The 22,079-nt window shown below is 36.8% G+C and overlaps 1 protein-coding gene across 1 annotated transcript in view; it reads right to left on the bottom strand.

The window, feature by feature from the left end:
• Window positions 1-22,079, bottom strand: part of Snx25 (sorting nexin 25) — a 95,148-nt gene that overhangs the window by 12,596 nt on the left and 60,473 nt on the right. Inside the window, exons 7-12 of the mRNA XM_048330828.1 lie at window positions 19,088-19,269; window positions 16,520-16,651; window positions 14,053-14,325; window positions 11,336-11,503; window positions 4,774-4,905; window positions 2,339-2,479 (exon numbers count right to left, since the gene is read on the bottom strand). Coding sequence (XP_048186785.1) covers window positions 2,339-2,479; window positions 4,774-4,905; window positions 11,336-11,503; window positions 14,053-14,325; window positions 16,520-16,651; window positions 19,088-19,269 — 1,028 coding nt within the window. The remainder of the gene's footprint in view (window positions 1-2,338; window positions 2,480-4,773; window positions 4,906-11,335; window positions 11,504-14,052; window positions 14,326-16,519; window positions 16,652-19,087; window positions 19,270-22,079) is intronic.

Consider the following 22,079-nt stretch of genomic DNA (forward strand, 5'->3'; position numbering starts at 1 on the left):
ATATATAAATATAAGTTGTATTTCTAACACTGTAAACAGCAACTAGCACCAAAAGAAACAAATGAAAGAAAACATGGTCTTCAGCTTTAGTACTGTCTTGAAAATTAACATAAATAATGTATAAGTGATACAAAGTAATTGACAATAATGTTACTCTTTGTAGACAAAAATCTTACCTTCTATCAGACACTGGGATAGAAATGTGGTATGTCATTTTATTCTTAAGACAATTGTATGAAATTTTAGAGAAATGAAACAAGCAGTGACATTTGGAAGGCAAGATTAAAATCTCTAGGGCCCTAAAAGGTGCTTCCTATTACAGCTGTCAACAGGAGATGTTCTCATAAACAGGAAGACAGACATAATCAAAAATAGCAAGGGTTAAGAGAAGAGCCATCAGACCAGGGCTAGGAAAGATGTTAATGAGGCAAAAGGATATACACAGAAATGAAAAAGGGTTGTTTCTTCTAATGTCTCAGGATAATTATTTATATTGTAAGCACATTTCATTTTTCAATTGTTTTGTTTCAAAAGCATCCCCAAATTATTTTCCTCCTTGCATGTTTATTAGAAAGTATACTCAACTTCAGTGGTTTGTCATGCAGTAAACAATGTAGTTTTCTGCATGGTCTATTTTATTAACAAGGAAGAATTTATTCTTACGTTGAGATAAATATGTATTCTGTACTACAGAATTACCATAGGATAAGAAACACTAGTGTGTGTGGCATTCAGTTTTTTGCCACCATGCTTTTAAAAGAAGTTGTAGTGTTAACAAGTCAGTGGAAGAAATGGAGGAACACAGGGTGAACAAATTTAGCAGTGGTACTTAGAAGAAACTACGTTGAAAATGAATTACATTGCTTGGGGTGGAGACAGAGGAAAAAACTGGGAAAGAACAAAGAAGAGGTGACATTGTCCAAAAAGGAGTCTGATGGTTGACCACAGGACTCTGGCACTATCAGTTTATTCTGAGCAAGAGAAGAAAGGACATTAATGAAAGTAGAAGTGATTGAAAAGCTTTTTATTACTGGACTAAAGAGTAATTACAGTCAACAGGAGGAAAGTTACATAAGATTCAGTTCTTCAGGAAATGCAAAGTATGATGACTTTGTACTCCTGACTAGGCCACTGTATACATATTTTATGAATCAATTAAGTTCTGGAATTAGTTTCCCTCACTTACCAAATAAAAAACTGACCTAGATTAGTGGCTTTCAAACATTTTTAACTAAAATCCATACCAGGGAATTCAAGCTGTATTGCAGCTTATGTGTGTGTGTATTATGGGTAAGTGTGTATATAGGTTATTTTGCATGAGTTATGTTCAAGATAGGATCTTGCTCTATGCAATTCTCCTATTTGTGCTTTCCCATGTTGCTGGGGATAACAAGCTTACACCTCTGTGTCCAACCATTGTTAGAGATAGAGTATCAAGAAAGTTTTTCTGTTGTTGTTTTGAGGAACTGGGGCGGGGGGTAGGGGGGGAATGGGCCTGGGGCTGGCCTTAAAATGTCATTTCTATCTCTCAAGTAGCTAGAATGAAATTGAGCCACCACATCTGGCTATGCATCATACATTTTTCTAAATGCTTTGTGCATATTTATTCTCTTAATAAGAACTATTTCCTTAGGAATATAAATACCTGCAGTAAATTGATGAGGAAAAAAATACAAAAAGGTCCAATGACAAATCCCAGGCCACAAAGCAAATAAACAGTACACTTGGGATTCAACATTGAGCACAAGGGCTTTGTTGTGTCCTTCAGTGAATGTGATAAAAAAAAATCCAACATACTCTATTCTCTTTCTACTGCTGCAACTCATAATGCATTCAATAACATTAAAGGATCAACAACAGGCAGCTTCAAAACCACGAGCCTTAGACAATCCCTGGTCTCTCATCTCTGGGCTTCTGTGATAATTTATAATGAAAATCAGATGACAGTCCTGAAGAATTTATCTAAACTAGGTGGTCTGATTTATGAGTAATCTTAAAATGTCAGGCTGAAAATGTCACCATGTCCGTATCAGTATCCTTACACATAGAGCCTGCAATAAACTAGGCACCTGTGGCTTACTCCTGTAATCCTTGCTACTCAGAAGGCTGAAATCTGATGATAGTGGTTCAGTATAGGCAGGAAAAGTCTGTGAGACTTATCTCCATATAACTACCAAGTGGTAGAGTGCCAACCTTGAGAAGAAAAGCAAAAAATATACCCAGGTCATGAGTTCGAGCTCTAATACTAACATAAAAAAATAAGAATAAATCCTACTGTAGTCTCTGGGATCTCTTGGTGCTTAGCAATTCTAAGCTCTGTGTTTGCAAGCATCCATACCTCACTAAGCTTCCGGTGTAAATTCTGAAACTCACTGAGCCTTCTTGGGACAGTCCAATTCTTAGTTTCAACTCCTCCAACTTCCTGTAGGCTCACTGTGACAAAGTAACAAGGCATCTGCTCACCATTCTCTTCTGTAACCTTGAGAAGAAATAAAAACCAACAATGAGGGACAAGACGAGTGGATGTGGAAGGATGATTTGAAATTCCCCAAGGTTTTCCTATTTCTGGTATGCCATCCATGAGTAACTCCGGGATTATGAATATGGTGATTTTTAGACTTTAAACAGAGACATTCCTTGGGTGGGTCTAATTTTTTAAGTGGAGATGTTTGTCTGCCAAATAACAGAAAATAAAGTCAGAAATATTGGCAGTTCAAGAAAGAAGCCATGAAGAAAACAGAGACCTTAGATCTACAATCTCAAAGAAGTAAATTCTGCCAATAACCTGAAAAGGGTTGAAAAAGTTTCTTCCCTAAAGTCTTCCAGACAAGAGCTAGGTTGGGCCAATACCTTGGTTTTCAGTCATGTGACCCAATGAGCACAGAATACAGTCATATCATTCTGAACTTTGTTATCTTTACAACTATGAGCTGATAAATGAATGCCATGATCGTTGTTACCATAGCAAAAGAAAATTAATACAAGAGACTTAATCTTCTATATGAGGGTGACTTCAGAATTCAAAAAATCATGATTTCTCTTTTTTGAAACAGGGTCTTGTTACATAGCCTGTGCTATTCTTGAACTTGTAAACTTCTTAAGTGCAGGAATTACTGGCATGTTACTACCACACCCAGCCTCCAAGATTCTTCATGAAATTTTATAGAAAAACATAATTTTTTTATCCCTCAACTTATACATTATACACACACACACACACACACACACACACACACACACACAGCTACACTATTATTCTAAACTTCAATAGATAAGAAAAAGAAAACAGAAAATGCACTGAGTCTGAGCCTGAATTTTTGTCATAAAATTAGAGAGCAGTCCTCTTCTGGCTGTTTTCTAGATATGTGGTGCTGGAGAATCGAACCCAGGGCTTCATGTATACGAGGCGAGCTCTCTTGCCACTAGGCCATATTCCCAGCCCTCCAGAAAACTTTTGAATATTCTGTAAACTAACTGTACAACTGGGTTACAACTGTACTAACTGGATTGGAGAGGAGGGAAGGTAGGAGAAAAATGAGGGAGGAGGTAACAAGTTTGACAAATGTACTCATTATCCTACGTATTTAACTGTAACCCCTCTGTACATCACTTTGACAATAAAATTTTTTTAAAGGCACTTCTTATCACCCAACTATAGTCCATTAATTGGCAGTGCTTACCACAACAGGCATTAGATTTCTGTCAGTGTTTTCTTATCATCTATGAGCCCCTTGTAAGTCTATAGTTTTCTATATAATATTCTAAGGCTGAAAAGAGTTTCCCAGGTCCACTGCTTCCTACCTTCCCTCAAAAACTGTGTACAACACTGCAGTATAGCTTAATGGGAGTGTAACAAGTGCCAAAAACACTTGATTAAGCATTCATGTACTGAGTTATCCATGACAGTTCCTGGAGAATATATTCTATTTGCTATCTATCTAGATGAGAAATTAAGATTATAAATTTTAAAAAGAGTGTCAAGCCACTAAGAAAATGGCAGAGCCAAAAATAACAATAAGCCTTTTTGAACAGCGATGAAACAAATCACTCACACCATCTTTCTCAGTATCTTGTTAGGTGAGCATAATGCGACAGACATGACTTTCATCTCTCACTTTTCACTTCACTGGTAGTAGCGGGGAAGGGGGAACTAGCAGCAATAACAATGTACAGTCAATGCTTAGAAGCAACTTTATTCCAAACTGAAATATTTTGTAGACAAATGAAAATAAAGCATAGTCTGCAAATTGTTATCACATGGCCCTTGAAGAACACCCCAATAGTTAAAAAGAAATATATTCATTATAAAAGATCTTATAGCTTCTGGGATTTAAGTCACATCAGCAGAATGCAGCAGATATACTCAAACTTTTAATTTTTTATTTTCACATTTCAAAAAGTATTTTCCATTTGTTTTAATCATCAATAGGAAAAATAAAGTAGGGGGTTGGGGATAAGGCCTAGTGGCAAGAGTGCTCACTTTGTATACATGAAGCCCTGGGTTCGATTCCCCAGCACCACATATAGAGAAAATGGCCAGAAGTGGCACTGTGGCTCAAGTGGCAGAGTGCTAGCCTTGAGCAAAAAGAAGCCAGGGACAGTGCTCAGGCCCTGAGTCCAAGCCCCAGGACTGGCTAAATAAATAAATAAATAAATATACCAGGGACATTAAATGTTCTTCTACCAATGTTGCTGACAATCTTCTAGAGGGAAGAAAAGAAGAGAAAAGGAAAGAAAACTTGTGGAGTATGTGGGAAGAGCAGAAAAGCCTACCTCTCCACTGGTAATGGAGGCTTTCCACAGGCCAAGGTTCTCACACCACCAGTCTGTTCTTGCCATGTGCAGCTGAAGGTCTGTGCGTTCTTTCTCTATTAAAATTATTTCATCCTTCAGTTTGGAAACAATCTGCCACAAGAAAAACATCCTGGTATTTATGGAAACTTTTTAAAACCTATGCAACTTGGCATACACAGGCCAGTTGTTTCTATAAGCTGACAATGAACAATCCAGAAATGATATTTTTAAAACTCCATTTATAGTAGCACCAAAAAGAATAAAATACATAGGAACTAACCAAGGAAGTGAAAGGTTCCTACAAAGGAAACTATAAAACATTGTTAAAAGAAACTGAAAATCTTCATCAGGCATTTCAAATTTATAAAGACATAACGGTTTAAGACATCAGAACTAACCAGAGTATGTATAGATTCAAAGTAAGCGCTACTATAATTTTAATGACATATTTAGTAGAAATAGAAACATCTATCCTAAACTCTAGGAATGACCCCCCAAAAGTAGGAGGACTCATACTTCCTGACTTCAAACTTTATAGAAAGCTTCATTACTCAAAACAATGCAAGACTGCATAAAGACCAAGGGACTGGCTGAGCAGGATGGCTCATGCCTGTAATCTCAACTACCAGAGAAGTGGAGATTGAGAGGATCAGCATTCCAAGCCAGGTCATCCCAGGCAAAAAGTTACTGAGATTCCATCTCATCAAATAATCCAGGTATGGTAGTATACACCTGTGATTCCAATTATTCAGGAGGTCAAAGGTAGAAGGATCATGATCTGAAGACAGCCTTTGACAAAATGACCTTACCTGAAAAAAACTAAAGCTTGAAAAAAAAAAGCCTGGAGCATGGCTCAAATGGGAGACTGACAGTCTAGCAAGTGTTAGACCCTAAGTTCAAACTCTAGTACCAACAACAACAAAAAAGAAGAAATATGATGAAGAGGAAGAGAAAGAGAATAAAAAGGAAGAGAAAGAAGAGGCGGGGGATGGGATTGTGGAAGGAGGAGGAAGAGGAAGAGAAGGAGGAGTAAAAGAGATCAAATGGAAGAGGGTCTATTTGACTACATAGTCAAATGGCTTTTTAACAAGGATGACATGACCACTTAATGTGGAAAGGAAAATACTTTCAACAAACTGTGCTAAGTAACTATATCCAGAGACAAAGGAAAGAAGTTGGGCCCTTGCCACTACAATTAATTGCAAATGAATCAAAGACCTAAACATAAGAACTACAAAACAAAAATTTTAGAAGAAAACATAGGGGAAAAGCTTCATGTCATGATATAATTTTATAGTATGATCCTCAGAGACACAGGCAATAAAAGAAAAATGAACAAACTGTATTTCATCAAAATTCAAAACTTCTGTACACCAAAGAGCACTAACAATAAAGCAAAAAGGCAAACTACAGTTAGGAGAAAATATTTACAGATCACATATTTGGTAAAATTTAATAGTCAGAACATACAGGGAGCTCCTAAAATTCAACAACAAACAAAAAGGACAAAGGATCAAAATAGGTATTTCTTCAAAGAAGACAAAGAAATAGTTAATAAGCATATAAAATCATGTAATCTCTCACTAATTAGTGGGGAAATGCAAATTAGACCCACAATGAGTTATTACTGTATAGTTTTTAGAATGAGAGGAAGGAAGAAAGGAAGGAAGAAAGGAAAGAAAGAAAGAAAGAAAGAAGGAGACCCAGTAAGTAGTGAGAGTGGGAAAAAAAGAGCAGGTAGTTAATGAGGGAGTAGGTACATGGTTCAAATGCTGTAGAAAACAGTAAAGTAATTCCTCAAAAATTAAAAACAGATTTCTATATAACCCATCAATTCCACCTCTAAGCATATGCACAAAAGAACCGGAAACAGGATCTCTAAAAGATACCTGTACATACACCTTCAGAGCAGCATTATTCACCATAGCCAACTGGTGAAAGCAAACTGAGTATCTATTGATGAAATAATGGGTAACACAATAAAATGTGATATATTAGCCTTAAAGTGTAATTAAATTTGGACATGTACTATCATAAAGAAAAACATTGGAGACATGTGCAAAGTAAAACAAGCCAGCATAAAGGACAAACAGTATATAATTCCAATCAAATGAAGTACTAAGCACAGATAAATTCATGGAGAGCAAAAGTTGCCAGGGGCTAGAGGTGTCATTGCTTAATGAGTCAATTTTATTTGTCATAATGAAGAATGGTTCAAGAAGGATAGTAAGTGATGCCAAACAATTTCAATGAGCTCTTTATGTAAAATAAGTTTAAATGGTAAACTAAAAATTTTAAAAACAAATATGTGTACTGTATAATGCTATGCCTGTCATCTTCTTGTATTTCATGCCTCTTGTTATGAACCCCATAGGGCTATGGACAGCAGCTTTGTCCCCAAACTCTTCTGTATACACAGACTAGCAGTCTTCCTCGGACTATAGGAAGTACCTCTTGTATATACCATCATCATGCATTTGATCATCAAAAAAGACTGTGACTCTTTTATTTTCATGCATGTTTTAATTTCATGCCATGTCTGCTCCTTTAGAGAAGGTGTTAGATGGTTTCACTGATTATTCACAGCATCATGTATTTACTTGTTGCTTCTGTTTTGTTTTGTTTTGTTTTTTGTTTTGCCAGTCCTGGGCCTTGGACTCAGGGCCTGAGCACCATCCCTGGCTTCTTCCCGCTCAAGGCTAGCACTCTGACACCTGAGCCACAGCGCCCCTTCTGGCCGTTTTCCATATATGTGGTGCTGGGGAATCAAACCGAGAGCTTCTTGTGTAGGAGGCAAGCACTCTTGCCACTAGGCCATATTCCCAGCCCTGTTGCTTCTGTTTTTAAGATCCTTTGGCTAATAATTTACTCCCAATAATGCAGAATGGACAGTTTGCTTCAGACTCACAAAATCTCTCCAAAGAAATAAGATAAACCCTGACAGTAGATTTCAAGCAATCAAACTACAAGACTAACTTCATGTCCAGTGGCTGGTGCCAAGGTCTGAAAGAGGTCTAAGTATATTCCTGGCTTGCTTCACTGGGGAAAGAAAACTTGCACCAGTATTAGATACATGCAAAAATGATCTGACTCACAACTACATATTTAATACAGAAAAATCATTCTAACAGAAGTTTCTTTGAGACATGCATTAACTGCTAGATCATCAAAACCTTTTCAACATCAGTCTTGAATATTAAAACCTTAATTATATATTTACATTTCATATTTACCAACATGAATGAAGAAAGCACAATGTCCCTTCTGGAGCCCTGTGAACTCCACACAACATAGGACAATTTGATTTATCAGGAAATGTAGACGGCTGTCGGGGTCTGGCTATACCTAAGAGACAGGCCCCTTCTCCCGCCCTGGGGCTGCTTGGCTGATTAGCCCCTCCTACTCCCTTCCAGGTTCTACCGGAAGAGATGCCAAACCAGCCCCGCCTCTCCTCTGCAAGCACAAGTCTCCTTATGGCGCTGGAAACCCCAGAGGCCCGGTCCTTGGGGGGTTGTGGTCTCCGCCCATAGAGGAAGTTCCGTGACATCACCATGATGGACAGTTCATTAGCCAATCATTAATACCCAGTTAGTCCCTCCTCTTCCTGTCGCCATTACTGTTATATAAACCCCTCCCTTGAATAAAACCCTTTGGAAGCCGGTAGACCATCAGGCAGCTCCCTCAGTGTCCAGTGTCGTCTCTTAAACATAGGGGGGCTGGGGACACGCGGGGATTTCAGCAGCCCTATCCCAGCTCAGCTTAGCTTGACTGGGACACGGTCTGCCCTCCCACCGGCGAGAGCAGCGCGTAGAGCCAAGTGTCCCCCACAATTAGAGGCTTGACCTCTCCCCAGGGGGGACGTGGAGATTAAGCCAGGCTTTTGGTGGGATCAGAGACTATTATTCAAATTAAGCCATCATATTAGTGATTCCTTCCAAGTCTCTTGAGAATTCTTTCATGTAATTATAGCTCAGAATGTTTATTCCATGGTTTTAAAAACTCTTTTAAGATTGAAGAATATCTTTCAACCAAATAATGAATCAAAAAGAAACTGATTCTCCACAAATATACATGAGTCCAGCATAAATAAGATAACTGTTCTTGAGGAACCTGCCACATTGAAGATACTGATTATCTGCCAGTCCAGCTAATTCTGTTATCTCATAGCTGTTGTTTTTTTTTTCTTCAAATTTTTATTATCAAACTGATGTACAGAGAGGTTACAGTTTCATACGTTAGGCATTGGATACATTTCTTGTACTGTTTGTTACCTTATCCCTCATACCCCCCCTACCCCTTTCCCTTCCCCCCCACCAGGTGTTCAGTTCACTTACACCAAACAGTTTTGCAAGTATTGCTTTTGTAGTTGTTTCTCTTTTTTTACCCTTTGTCTCTCAATTTTGGTATTCCCTTTCAATTTCCTAATTCCAATACCAGTATACACGGTTTCCAATATACTCAGATAAGATTACAGAGACAGTGTAGGTACAACCACAGGAAGGGGATACAAGAATATCATCAATAATAGAAGCTACAGATACACATGGGATGTTGAAAGTAGTTACAACTGTGATATAACAATTGTCTCCATAACATAGAGTTCATTTCACTTAGGATCATCGTATGTGTTCATAAGGGTATAGCTATTGGGCCTTGTGGTGCTCTGCTATGACTAGCCTAAACCTGTACTAGTTATTCCCAATAAGGAAGACCATAGAGTCCATGTTTCTTTGGGTCTGGCTCACTTCACTTAGTATAATATTTTGCAAGTCTTTCCATTTCCTTACAAATGGGACAATGTCATTCTTTCTGATAGAGGCATAAAATTCCATTGTGTATATGTACCACATTTTCCTGATCCATTCGTCTACTGAGGGGCATCTGGGTTGGTTCCAGATTCTTGCTATGACAAATTGTGCTGCGATGAACATTGTTGTGCTGGTGGCATTACTGTGATTTTGTTTGTGGTTTTTTGGATAGATACCCAAAAGTGGGGCTGCTGGGTCATATTTAGCCTTCTGAGGAATCTCCATACTGCTTGCCAGAGTGGCTGAACCAGTTTACATTGCCACCAACAGTGAAGTAGGGTTCCCTTTTGGCCACATCCCCTCCAACAATTGTTATTGTTAGTTTTCTTGATAATGGACATTCTTACTGGGGTGAGATGGAATCTCAATGTTGTTTTGATTTGCATTTCTTTTATGGCCAGTGATGTAGAGCATTTTTTCATATGTCTCTTGGCCATTCTCATCATAGCTGTTGTTTTTACCAGGAATACTGAAGGCCTCTCTAAGTTCTATATGCACAAAACCTGTTTCATATGATGAACCAAGAAACCAAGCTGTTTCTCTTTAGACTACTATTAGGATTATTAAAGTGACTTTCACATTAAATTTTCTTTTCCCTCACAATTTTGTAAAAAGATGACTATTGACAAATATTATACTCCTATACAAAACTTTCCTTTTTTCCCTTATATAAAGAAAACAAAATGGTTAGGAAAAGGTGGTGGATAGGATACCCACCATGCAAGATGCACTAGATTCTACCTCCTATAATGCAAAAAACAAAAACATTAAGAAAAAAATACAATGGTTTAACTACATAGTAACTGGCTTACCTATGAATAGTTCTGCTGACTAGATCATTAATAGATTCATAATACACCGATTTCCCTGCGTTTTATCTCAGGAATGTTCTTTTATTACAAAAACATTCAAATGTTCATGAGAAGTAGGACTTAAGTACTAAAAAGTACTAAAGAAAAAAACCCAATGTGATTCACTAAATTTTTTAATTCAAAGTTGCTTTCCTCTCAGGTGACGTGAACGTGCCAGAGGAGACCATATGGCAGAGCATCAAGCTTTAGTACCATCTACTTTAGAGAGACCTCCTTGTTAAACTTAAAAGGTAGAAGACAACACAAGAAGCTTGGTTTAAAAAATGTCAATTAAGGCTGGACACATGGCTCAACTGGTAGACTTAGCAATCATGAGGCACTAAGTTCAAACCCTAGTACAGCAAATGAAGAAAAGAAAAATGGCAATTAGAAAGATCTGTTAGTTTTTAGTAAAACAACTCTTGAATAATTATGTACAGTTCTTTAATTTGTATTTGTGGCAGATGAAAAAAAATCGCCACCATCTCCAGTAAGAAAGAAAACACTTAGTAGAGCTTCAAGTGGTAGAGAGCTAGCCTTGAGCAAAAAAAAGCCCAAACCCTGAGATAAACCCCAGGACCTATACACACACACACACACACACACACACACACACACACACACACACACACACCCATCCCCTTCCCTAAAAGCCCTGTAGTCAGGCTAGTTAGAATAGTCACTCAAAGCTGATAAAGAGTTCCAAAACATAAAAGATTAAAACAAATGTTTTTCTAATTCCATCCCCAAAACAAAGAACAAAACAACTTGCTCTCTGTTAGAATTCTTTTTAAAGAAAGGAGAACTAGAACTGAAAAGCACTATTTATCAAAGGAGACAAATGGAAATATTCAGAGACAGCCTTGAAAGTACAATAGTTACCTTCTTGTCAGGTTTTGGTGCATTCTGAATAGAACTTAGAGCTTGCTTTTTGTATTCGAGTTTCTCATTTAACTCTCTTAGTTTGCTTACAGTAAAGCTGGCTTGTTCACGAATTCCACTGGTGCCTTCATCCACAGTGTCCTCCTCCCCAGCCTCACCTCCTGGGACCTAGAGGAAAGTTGCATACCGTCATTTTATGATGACAGAAAATTCAGTAATCATTGTCTGTTTCAGAGATACTATATCATTACCAAACACTGTTCCAAAGTGCTAGAATGGTTAGGGTGGTGTGGGTTTTCTTTTCAGTCAAAGAAAAGAATCGAAGTATTTGGAACCAAAGTAACTGATATTCAGAGTTGTAGTAAAAAAAAAAAAAAAGGAAATACATAATAAACTAAACAAAGAGGGAGGATTCCACACTATTATTTCCCAAATGGTACATTCAAGCACATCCACACAGAACAAGAAAAGGCCCCTGAGTTAACAGTGCAACTCAATCTGAATATTGTGTGCCTAATCTTTGACAAAGATCTAGTATCCTGGTCTCCTCTCAATACTATACAAAAATGAATGCAAATCATTTTAAAATAACAGTTTCAAATTCCCACTAGTCCTTTCAGTCCTTCTCTTGAAGAAGTATATTACACATCAAAAGACAGATTATTTTACAAGTAAAAGCATTAGCATTTAAAAGTGGCTTAGAAAGAACTATGAAACTTGGGACAACCTGAATAGCATATTAATTAGTGTCAGAAACAACCAGCAGCAGGCAGGGCACTGAAACAAACTGCTAAGAACTATTTCTGGTTTGTTCACTACCAGATTTTGTCTACATTTTTTTCTTCTAATTCTTATTAATTACAACAAACTAAAGTTGTTTTAAAGTACAGCTAGTTCTAGAAAAACAAGCTGATTTCAATTTTGTATTTTGATTCTTACTATCTATAAATGTATACATCTGACATAATCCTATGACTTGTAGTTAGTTATTCACATGAATATCCTTTTTTGAAAAAAAGTTTTTTCTAGTAATAAGCTGTTGTTTTTTACAGATGCAGTCTTCTACTGCATTGTTGAGGTGTCTTCCTGCTGTTGTACCTGTGATAGGTTAGCTTATTTGCTCAGATATACTAAAATAAACTACAACAAAAATGCATGGACTACATTTTAATTATATTCTTATGGTACATATCTAGGATGTTCCCACTTCTAGGGATTATTGGAATACAGAATGCTAATAGCTTCTAAAAGTTCAGTTGTACATACTGGCCTTCTTTGAATCCTAGGAATATGGACATTTTTCCATCTGTTTACTACTACCTGTCATGTGAACTTTCAGTTCAAGTATTTATGCAATAGACTACTAGGCATTGATGATTTTACTTAGACATCTGCTATTTTATAACGATTTTAATTCTTGAAGCAGAAAGATAACACAGTTAAAACTGTAAGCTATCAAAAATAAAGTGTAATAAGCAGTGAGTTTGGACCAGTCAGTTCAATGCTTTTATATGAAAAACAAAACAAAATAGATAACAAAACCAAAAGAAAAGGAAGCCTACATGAATATCATGGAATTTAGCAATAGTTCAGAGACCTCAAACGACTTCTGATGCCATTAAAAATACTCACTTGATTCCTAAGGACTCTAGTGGATACAGTGACCTGGGCAGAAAAAAAAAATCTAAGCTACCCTATAATAATTTTATGTTTCAGTCTTAAAGCTTACATAAGTCACAATACTAGTAAATGAAAAATGTCACCTGGAGCTATCCAAAATGATCAAGTATAATATCATAAAGTTAGATAGAAGGTATGGCTTTGCAAGTTTCTTTTGGAGTATTATACTTTCATCTTTTTTCTTAAACTCTTAAATGTATCTTATAACTTTTATCATATTACCATCCTTTATTCTTTCCCCTTCCTTACTTTCTCTGATCAAAGGCAGGACATTAGCCTACTGATTCTCTAAGCTGGTGTAAGGCACAAAAACCTCACAAAGATTTAATAGCCCCCCATTTAATGGAGTCAAACCTGGGGTGGGGGTGTCAAAGGCACTTAGAAATCTAATTCAATGGAGCAGGGGCAGCAAGTGAGAAGGCACAAAAGGTAGAAAAAGAAGGATTCACAACTACAAGCAATATCGTAGTTTAAGTTACTATTTCTTTTTTTATTTTTATTTTTTTGGCCAGTCCTAGGCTGTGAACTCAGGGCCTGAGCACTGTCCCTGGCTTCTTTTTTTTTTTTTTTTGGCCAGTCCTGGGCCTTGGACTCAGGGCCTGAGCACTGTCCCTGGCTTCTTCCCGCTCAAGGCTAGCACTCTGCCACCTGAGCCACAGCGCTGCTTCTGGCCGTTTTCTGTATATGTGGTGCTGGGGAATCGAACCTAGGGCCTCGTGTATCCGAGGCAGGCACTCTTGCCACTAGGCTATATCCCCAGCCCCCTGGCTTCTTTTTTGCTCAAGGCTAGCACTCTGCCACTTGAGCAACAGCACCACTTCTGGCCATTTTCTGTATATGTGGTGCTGAGGAATCAAGTGCCTCATGTATATGAGGCAAGCACTCTTGCCACTAGGCCATATTCCCAGCCAAGTTATTATTTCTTCTACTTAAAGTCTTCTATGTTAAAAGATTATGATATAAATCAAATTTGGCTCATCTAGTTATAAAGTCTATCTGATTAAAAAAAAAAAGGAGCAGCAAACTGTGTGACTCACCATTTCATCCTTGTTGGAAATCAACTGGGAGGCATGTTTCTCTTCCTCTTTCATCATCAACTTCTCATACAAGTCACTGACAATAAATGAAGGGTAGTATCTGTCCTTTAGGATCTCATAGACATCCCCCTGGATTTTGTAAAATACCTCAATTCCCTTATTTCCTACAAGACATTGCTGAATTTCTTTATAAAGGGATTTTTCCACAGAAATTTCTTTGTTTTCCACAAAGAAATTCTGATAAATTTCACCAACTAATTGTGGAATTTCATTCTGAAAAGACAAAAAGATGAAAAAGACAAAGATAAGAATATCATCTCCCAGAAAAATTCTTTTCAATTAAATTGTGTGTATGTTAAAGATGAAAAGAATGTGTTTAGGATATACACTGCTCCTAGTACAGTTTGGGGCTTATGCTTCTGAAAAAACAAGGTCCTTAAAATGAACACTTTATATGGAGCAATTTGTTTTAAATGCTAGAGGAAAAAAAACAAATAATTATGAGAATGATTCTCTACCTTCATTTCCATAATGTCAATTCCATAGGGATACATTTTATCCACTAAACTCTATTTGATTTTTATCTAGTATAAATCATTGAAGTGCTTACTCCACAAATATTAATTTTCCCATCTCAGAAGTCAACATAATCATTGTGCATTTTAAAAAGATAAATTCAGGATATTTACATTGTCATCACTTATATTGGGCAGCTTAGTCTTAAGCAGTACACCTGGGCTACCATCAGCCTACCTTATAAATATGCAAATAATTTAACAAAATCATTGCAGTTTATCTAGGAATGGTATACAAAGTTCTCCACAGTAGCAGTAGACAAAGAAAACATGAGTGACTCAGTGTACTGTTAATGTGCTTATTACGTCATTGAAAATTTCTATTGCATTCAGTAGTTTAGGAAAATCCTAAATGACTCTTCATGATAGTATTTTAGAGTACCCCAAAGTCACCTGGAGCTTAGCCTGGTGATAAATGACCTTGGCAAGCACTATACCAATTCTGGATAAACTGAGGTAATTTGTGGATAATAATTGAGCAATGAAAGGCATACCTATGAAGATTTTAAAATACTACCAGACTAGATTTAGTTCCTTAACCAATGCTGACTGTAATTTGTAGTGTATTTTAAATTTACATTCTGTCTTAACACTCATGCACTCATGCAAATGAGTAACATGATGTACAAAATATCACTTTTGCTTTGAGGAGGGCAAAATGAGTTTCCAAGTTGTGCAAAGTCTTGATTTAATAAATATCATGATTAAATAAATGCCTCAAAATTATATACTTGACATATCACATACATTTATGTTTTACTTGGTTATATATATTTATAGATATATATTCATGTATGTATAATGAAAAATGCTATTAACATTTATGAGGGATGACATTGATCAAGAGGCACTGTATTCATAAATTGATGTGTTGAATGGCAACTTCATTGTACAGCTATCTAAAGAAAGTAAAAATGTATTTAGAAATATTTTTATGCTCCTTTACTTAATCATGAGCAAATTATTTCATGAAATGAAGTAAGACTAATGCAAATATGCATTAGCAACAAAAAAAAAAGAATAAGAACACAAAGAGAGGGGCTGGGGATATAGCCTAGTGGCAAGAGTGCCTGCCTCGGATACACGAGGCCCTAGGTTCGATTCCCCAGCACCACATATACAGAAAACGGCCAGAAGCGGCGCTGTGGCTCAAGTGGCAGAGTGCTAGCCTTGAGCGGGAAGAAGCCAGGGACAGTGCTCAGGCCCTGAGTCCAAGGCCCAGGACTGGCCAAAAAAAAAAAAAGAACACAAAGAGAAAAAAACACGTAATAGCATTTGAGACTGATATGTAGGTGACAAGTTTATTGCAAGAGCAATGTGGATATGTGCCTGTATTTTACAGTGTGTTAGAAATAACTATCTGAAATAATATTCAACCTTTTAGTACATCTATAAGTCACTTTTTTCCTTGCTAATTATTCAGAAGCATCTTCTATAAAAAATGTAGTGTATTACAATGAAAATATTATAAAAATAAAGTGCCATAATGGGCTGAGATATGTCATTATTGTTAAATTGAATATTTTAAATGAACATTTAAAATGTATGCGTTTAACGTATGCTTACCTTAACAGTTTCATTAGAAAGATTACTGGGGGCTGGGAATGTGGCTTGGTGGTAGAGTACTTGCCTAGCATGCATGAAGCCTTGGGTTTCATTCCTCAGCACTACATAAACAGAAAAAGCTGAAAGTGGAACTGTAGCTCAAGTGGTACAATGCTAGCCTTGAGCAAAAAGAAGCCAGGACAGTGCTCAGGCCCTGAGTTCAAGCCCCAGGACTGGCAAGAAAAAAAAAACAAAGAATATTATGGCCTAGCTAAAATGTAAGTTTTCATCATCTAGGCTTAATATTAAGCTAGTGACTAATAGCTCTTTAAGTCTATTTACCTTACCTTGTTAGCACTCTTTAAATGTTCCACAGACTCCCAAAAACCAATCAGAGCTCGCTTGTCCATCCTTTCCATGTATATTCGGAAATGCTCTCTGTAGAAAGGATTGCCCAAAATATCTTCAAATTGAAGAATCTATTAAGGCAAATGAATAAGTTTTTAAATCAAATTTTAAATAATAGTTTGCTTTAACTTCCAATTCATGAACTTCTCCATTTAGAGAAAAATATACTTTTATAGTCTTAGCCAATGTAATAGAGTATCTCGAGTAAACTGAAAGATCTCTTTTAATAACTTCTTAAATCTTAAATGGAATAAAGCTTACTGAATATTAAAATATACATATTCAACACATATCAATTTTATATTAATTAGTCACTTATTCAACAGATTTTTATCCAACACAGTACTCAGTAAAGACAAATTAAAAAAATCCTTGCTCTATGGCAAGGATATGGTACATGAAAAGCAGTAGTTATCAATATTTTTTAACTGAAGAGAAATGGTTCTATATCCTGCTTTCCTCACTTTTTATAATACCATAGTCATTAAAAAGTATTTTAAGCCAAGTGCCTGTGGTTCAGGCCTGTAATTCTAGCTACTCAGGGGATTGAGTTCGAAGCCAGGCCAGGCAGGAAAGTCCATGAGACTCTTATCTCTAGTTAATAACAGAAAAGCCCAGAAGTGGCACTATGGCTCAAGTGGTAGGGCACTAGCCTTGATCAAAAGGAGCCCAGTGACAGTGCCTAGGCCCAGAGTTGAAGCCCTAGGACAGGCAAAAAAAAAAAAAAAAGTATTTTACAAGCACCATTTCAATTGTTGCTAATATTCCATTATATGGACATACAAAATCAATTCTATTATATTTTTGTATATTTTTTAATGTTCACCATCAAATAAAGAGACATCTTTCTGAAGACATAGTAGAAACAATATTGAACTTATGCTGCTATACTGTAAGAAAGCAGGTGATTCTCATAATGATTCATGACTCAATGAGAAAAAAATACCTCAAATTAATACAGAAGGAACTTAAGACATATACTGTTATTCTGAATTAGTAATAAGTGGTATCTAATAAATGGGACTCCAATTAAATAAAAATTTACATTTTGAGATTCTAATAATTAAATATTATGGCAGTAGCAAATTTTCTTAAGTATTATCAGTACAGTATTTCTAAAATCACATGCATGTGATCAATGTACATTCTACTTTTTTATTGCTGATAATGATCCATTTTATGGGATAAAAGGGAAGGGCACTTTCGAACAATTTCTAGTAGCTCATTCAAGGATATGGCTATCATTGCTATGGACTACTAATAATTAGTTTTCAGAAATATTTCAGACTGCTAGTATTAAGTTAGTTTACTAACTTTGGGAGACTGCAGTATCTGTCTTGAAATAAACCTAGCAAGTGAAGTGTTTTGAAGCCTAGATCTGCAATGCTCCAACAAGTTCAAATGAACTTGGATGAGGCAAGATGAATAAGAAATAATTCCACTAACAAAGCCAGAGAATCTTCCTTCACTCAGTACAGAGCCCAGTGTTCCTGAAGAGGCTTTGGCAGAGACTGAGCCAGGAATAAGTACAAAGACAGAAGCTCATCACTGGAGCACAGAAGCAGGAGAGAGCCACTGAACTCCAACCTGAACTCAAACCAAGAGAAAAACAGGAAAACACTGTGAGACTAAACATCAAAATAGGTAAATGTGACAGGCATATATCCAGGGTAAAATTGTACTGATATTAGCTTTTTTGTGTGTGATTTGTGGAGTTTGGCATTTGCACTAAAGTCCTGGGTGGCACAGTCAAGTTTCTTAGACATACTGTGGTTGTTTCTTTAAATCCAAGCCTGCTCCAGGTGTTGGAAGACCAACTTGGTCCTTTAGAGTTAGGAGAAGTCCCAAAGTAGGGGTAGAATGTTCTACCCCTAGAACGTTCCTAGACTCTTTGATTTCAGAATAGGCCAAAGGTTTGTTATACCAAAACAGCCATTGTTACCTGAGTGGGAAAATTCTCAGATTTGTGCAGCAACCTGTATCCAGGCTTTTGTCTAGTTCTGCTTCATCTTCTTTATGTAGTGTTAGGCAAGTTACTTAAATTCACCACTTTGTTATGGACATAATTAGGATAGCAAGTAAGAAAAATAACTTTAAGATACCTTCTACTTCATGGGTAATTATTTCTACCCAAATGATAATGTGACTTCATTGGGTATTTTCACATACAAACACACTCATCTCTGAATAGAGGAGGACAAAGGGGAATTGGAAAAACATGCAGGTGAATGTCCAGACACACAGACACACAGACAGACAGACAGACAGACAGACAGACAGACAGACAGACACACACACACACACACACACACACACACCACCTATCATATCTATTATAATTTATTATAATTCACAGAAGTCAAGGACACCAAGCAACACAGCTCTGGCTTACAAAACGAAATATGTAAGCCTGTAGATATGAACTATGTGTAAAAGATTAAATGAAGGTATATGCGCTTATTTGTGTAAAATTGTTATAGTCAAAATAAGAAACTACAAAGCTGTACCTTCTGGCTTTGAGGCCCTTCTCCATCGTCAAAGGTCCCATCATCCTGCTGGTCATAGGAGGGACCTCCCAGTATTCTTATTCTCTTCTCACACTGCTTTTTAGCCACAGTCAGCTGGTTAATGTACCTTTTCATATTCCTGGCCCTCAGGAGATCAGCTTTCATTGCAGCAGATTCTTTACCTTGAGTAGGAGTGATGAGAGCACTCAGTCAGAGAACAAAGTATAAAATAGGGAACACAACAGCTCTCAACTAGATTAATGTCTGATGTGGTATATTTTGAACAAATGGATTCGAAACAAAATGATAGAATTCATTATTAATACATGTACAGTCTCAAAAACAATACCAATAATTTCTAAACATAATTTCTAAATAAATCACTGACAAGCATCATTCAAATATAAGATATTTTAATAAAACTCTTATACAAGCTAGGTACCAGTGGTTCACACCTGTAATCCTAGCTACTCAGGAGGCTGAGATCTGAGGATCATGGTTCAAAGCCAGCCCAGGCAGGAAAGTCCATGAGACTCTTATTTCCAATTAACCACCAGAAAACCAGAAGTGGTGCTGTGGCTCAAGTGGTAGAGCTCAAGTGGTAGAGCTGAAGAGCTCAGGGACAGTTCCCAGGGCACAGAGTACAAACCCATGACTGACAAAAAAAAAAAAAAAACACAACAAAAACAAATAAGCAAAAAAAAAACTCATAAAATAAATAACATCATGTAAATATAGATATTCCTTTTAAAAGTTAGCTCTCCACACTAACATTCAGATTCACCCTATTAGCAAATACTGGTAGTTGGTCTATTTTGAACACTGCATAGGATTTTACTGCATGCATATGACAAAAACCTATTCACATACAAATAAATTGACTTGCATGTATATACATATGTGATGTCTTTTTTCTTTTTAAAAACTTGTATTGTTATTATAAAGGTGATATACAGAGGGGTTACAGTTATTTTAGGTAAGGAGTACATTTCCTTTTGAACAATGTCACCCCCTTCCTCACTCCCAGTTTTTCCCTCCCATCCCACCCACAAGTTGTATAGTTCATTTTCAACATAATGTCTAGTGAGTATCACTACTGTATTTTTCACCCTTTGTCCCTCTATAGGATGTTTTTATATGAATGCACAAGTATTGAATATTCATTTTCTACAAGACAGAAAGGATTTGGAGAGAGTTTTACAAAACACCTGACTGTGTGTGTGTGCGTGTGTGTGTGTGTGTCTGTCTGTCTGTTCTGGTACTGGTGCTTGAACTCAGAACTTAATCTCTGATTCAGCCTCTTGGCTCACAGCTAGAACTCTCCCATTTGAAGTACACTCCCACGTCCGTTTTTTGTTGTTGTTTTTCTGGGTAACTGGACATAAAAGTCTCTCTAGGGGCTAGGAATATGGCCTAGTGGGTTCAATTCCTCAGCACCACATATATAGAAAACGGCCAGAAGTGGTGCTGTAGCTCAAGTGGCAGAGTGCTAGCCTTGAGCAAAAAGAAGCCAGGGGCAGTGCTCAGCTCAGGCCTTGAGTCCAAGGCCCAGGACTGGCAAAAAAAAAAAAAAAAAAGTCTCTCTAATTTGTCTGCCTGGGCTGACTTCAAACTAAGATCCTTACATCTCAAATTCTGGAGTAGCTAGGATTATAGACAAGAGCTATGGGCACCCAGCTTCACATTATGCTTTTAATTGCTCATACTGTCTTTGATTTTCTTTCTTGCTAGAATCTAAACACTTGCATGATAAAAAAAAAAAAATTGGTCTTTGATTCTAAAAGCCAAGTTAAAAACTTGCACACAGTATCATAAAACATGTTTACCTGCCAGAAAAGCACTTACACAAAGGGTCCATAGGTCAACAGAAAACACTGTTCAATGTTTTCCCAAATTCACTGAAATGTTTTTCATTTGATTTCAATACTGGCTTCTGAACTTATCCTATGCTTGACGGGCCAAAGAACTCACTAACTTAGCATTTATCTTCACAAGAAAAAATAGTATGTTGGAGTCCCTTTGTGAAAGGGTAAAGTTAACTGTAGTTTATCCCACATGAGTTTATTGCAAAGCAAGATACTTTGTGTGTAAGAAACACATGCCCGGAACACCCAATATTTCAGAAAACTGTTATTTTCAAAACATTTGTCATTAAAAAAGAATTTTTGGCCAGTCCTAGGGCTTGAACTCAAGGCCAGGGCACTGTCCCTAAGCTTCTTTTTGCTCAAGGATAGCACTCCACTACTTGAGCCACAGCTCTACTTACAGCTTTTTCTGTTTATGAACCCAGAGCTTCATGCATGCTAGGCAAGCACTCTACCACTAAGTCATATTCCTAGCCCTAAACTCTAAGATCTTAGTGTAACTTTAAACTACACTAAACTTCAGGGCAAAAAATTGAATTTTAGAAAACAAACCTGGAATTTAATTTTAGTTTGGAGTTAAAACATGCTAATAACAAGAAACAGATCCAAGAGGAAATTCACATTCATTTTATCAACTATCACACTCTTTTTCCTCCCAAGAAAGCTTAAAAGCCTTTCTATAGAACAAAAACTAGAAGCAAGTTCCAAAGAGATAGAGAATGAGAGAATAACCTTCCCCTAAAACACAGCTGCAAGGTTGAGAATATTTTCCCACTTTGCTTGAATGTAGCCTTCTCACGTGAATGCTGTTCTGTCTGTTGAAGGGCAATACGATATCATTGTCTGATCACAAAGCTTGATGCTAACAAATGCAATAGCTGTTCGTTACAGACAATTGTGTTTATTTTTGTCTCAGAAAATGAAAGCCATGTTCAGAATTAAATGACTAACACAGAACTAACTCTTGCATCTATGCTCTGGCATGCAAAAATCCCTGTAAGTCCAGCAATGCAGATGAATAACATTTCTTTTGGCCTTAAAACCCATTCATTGAAGAAATATTCATACATCACTTTGACAATAAATAAGAAAAAAAAGTAGTGACAATAGTTTTGGAAGTGGGCATA

Source organism: Perognathus longimembris, chromosome 21, assembly GCF_023159225.1.
Source record: "Perognathus longimembris pacificus isolate PPM17 chromosome 21, ASM2315922v1, whole genome shotgun sequence".
NCBI classification, from domain to species: domain Eukaryota; kingdom Metazoa; phylum Chordata; class Mammalia; order Rodentia; family Heteromyidae; genus Perognathus; species Perognathus longimembris.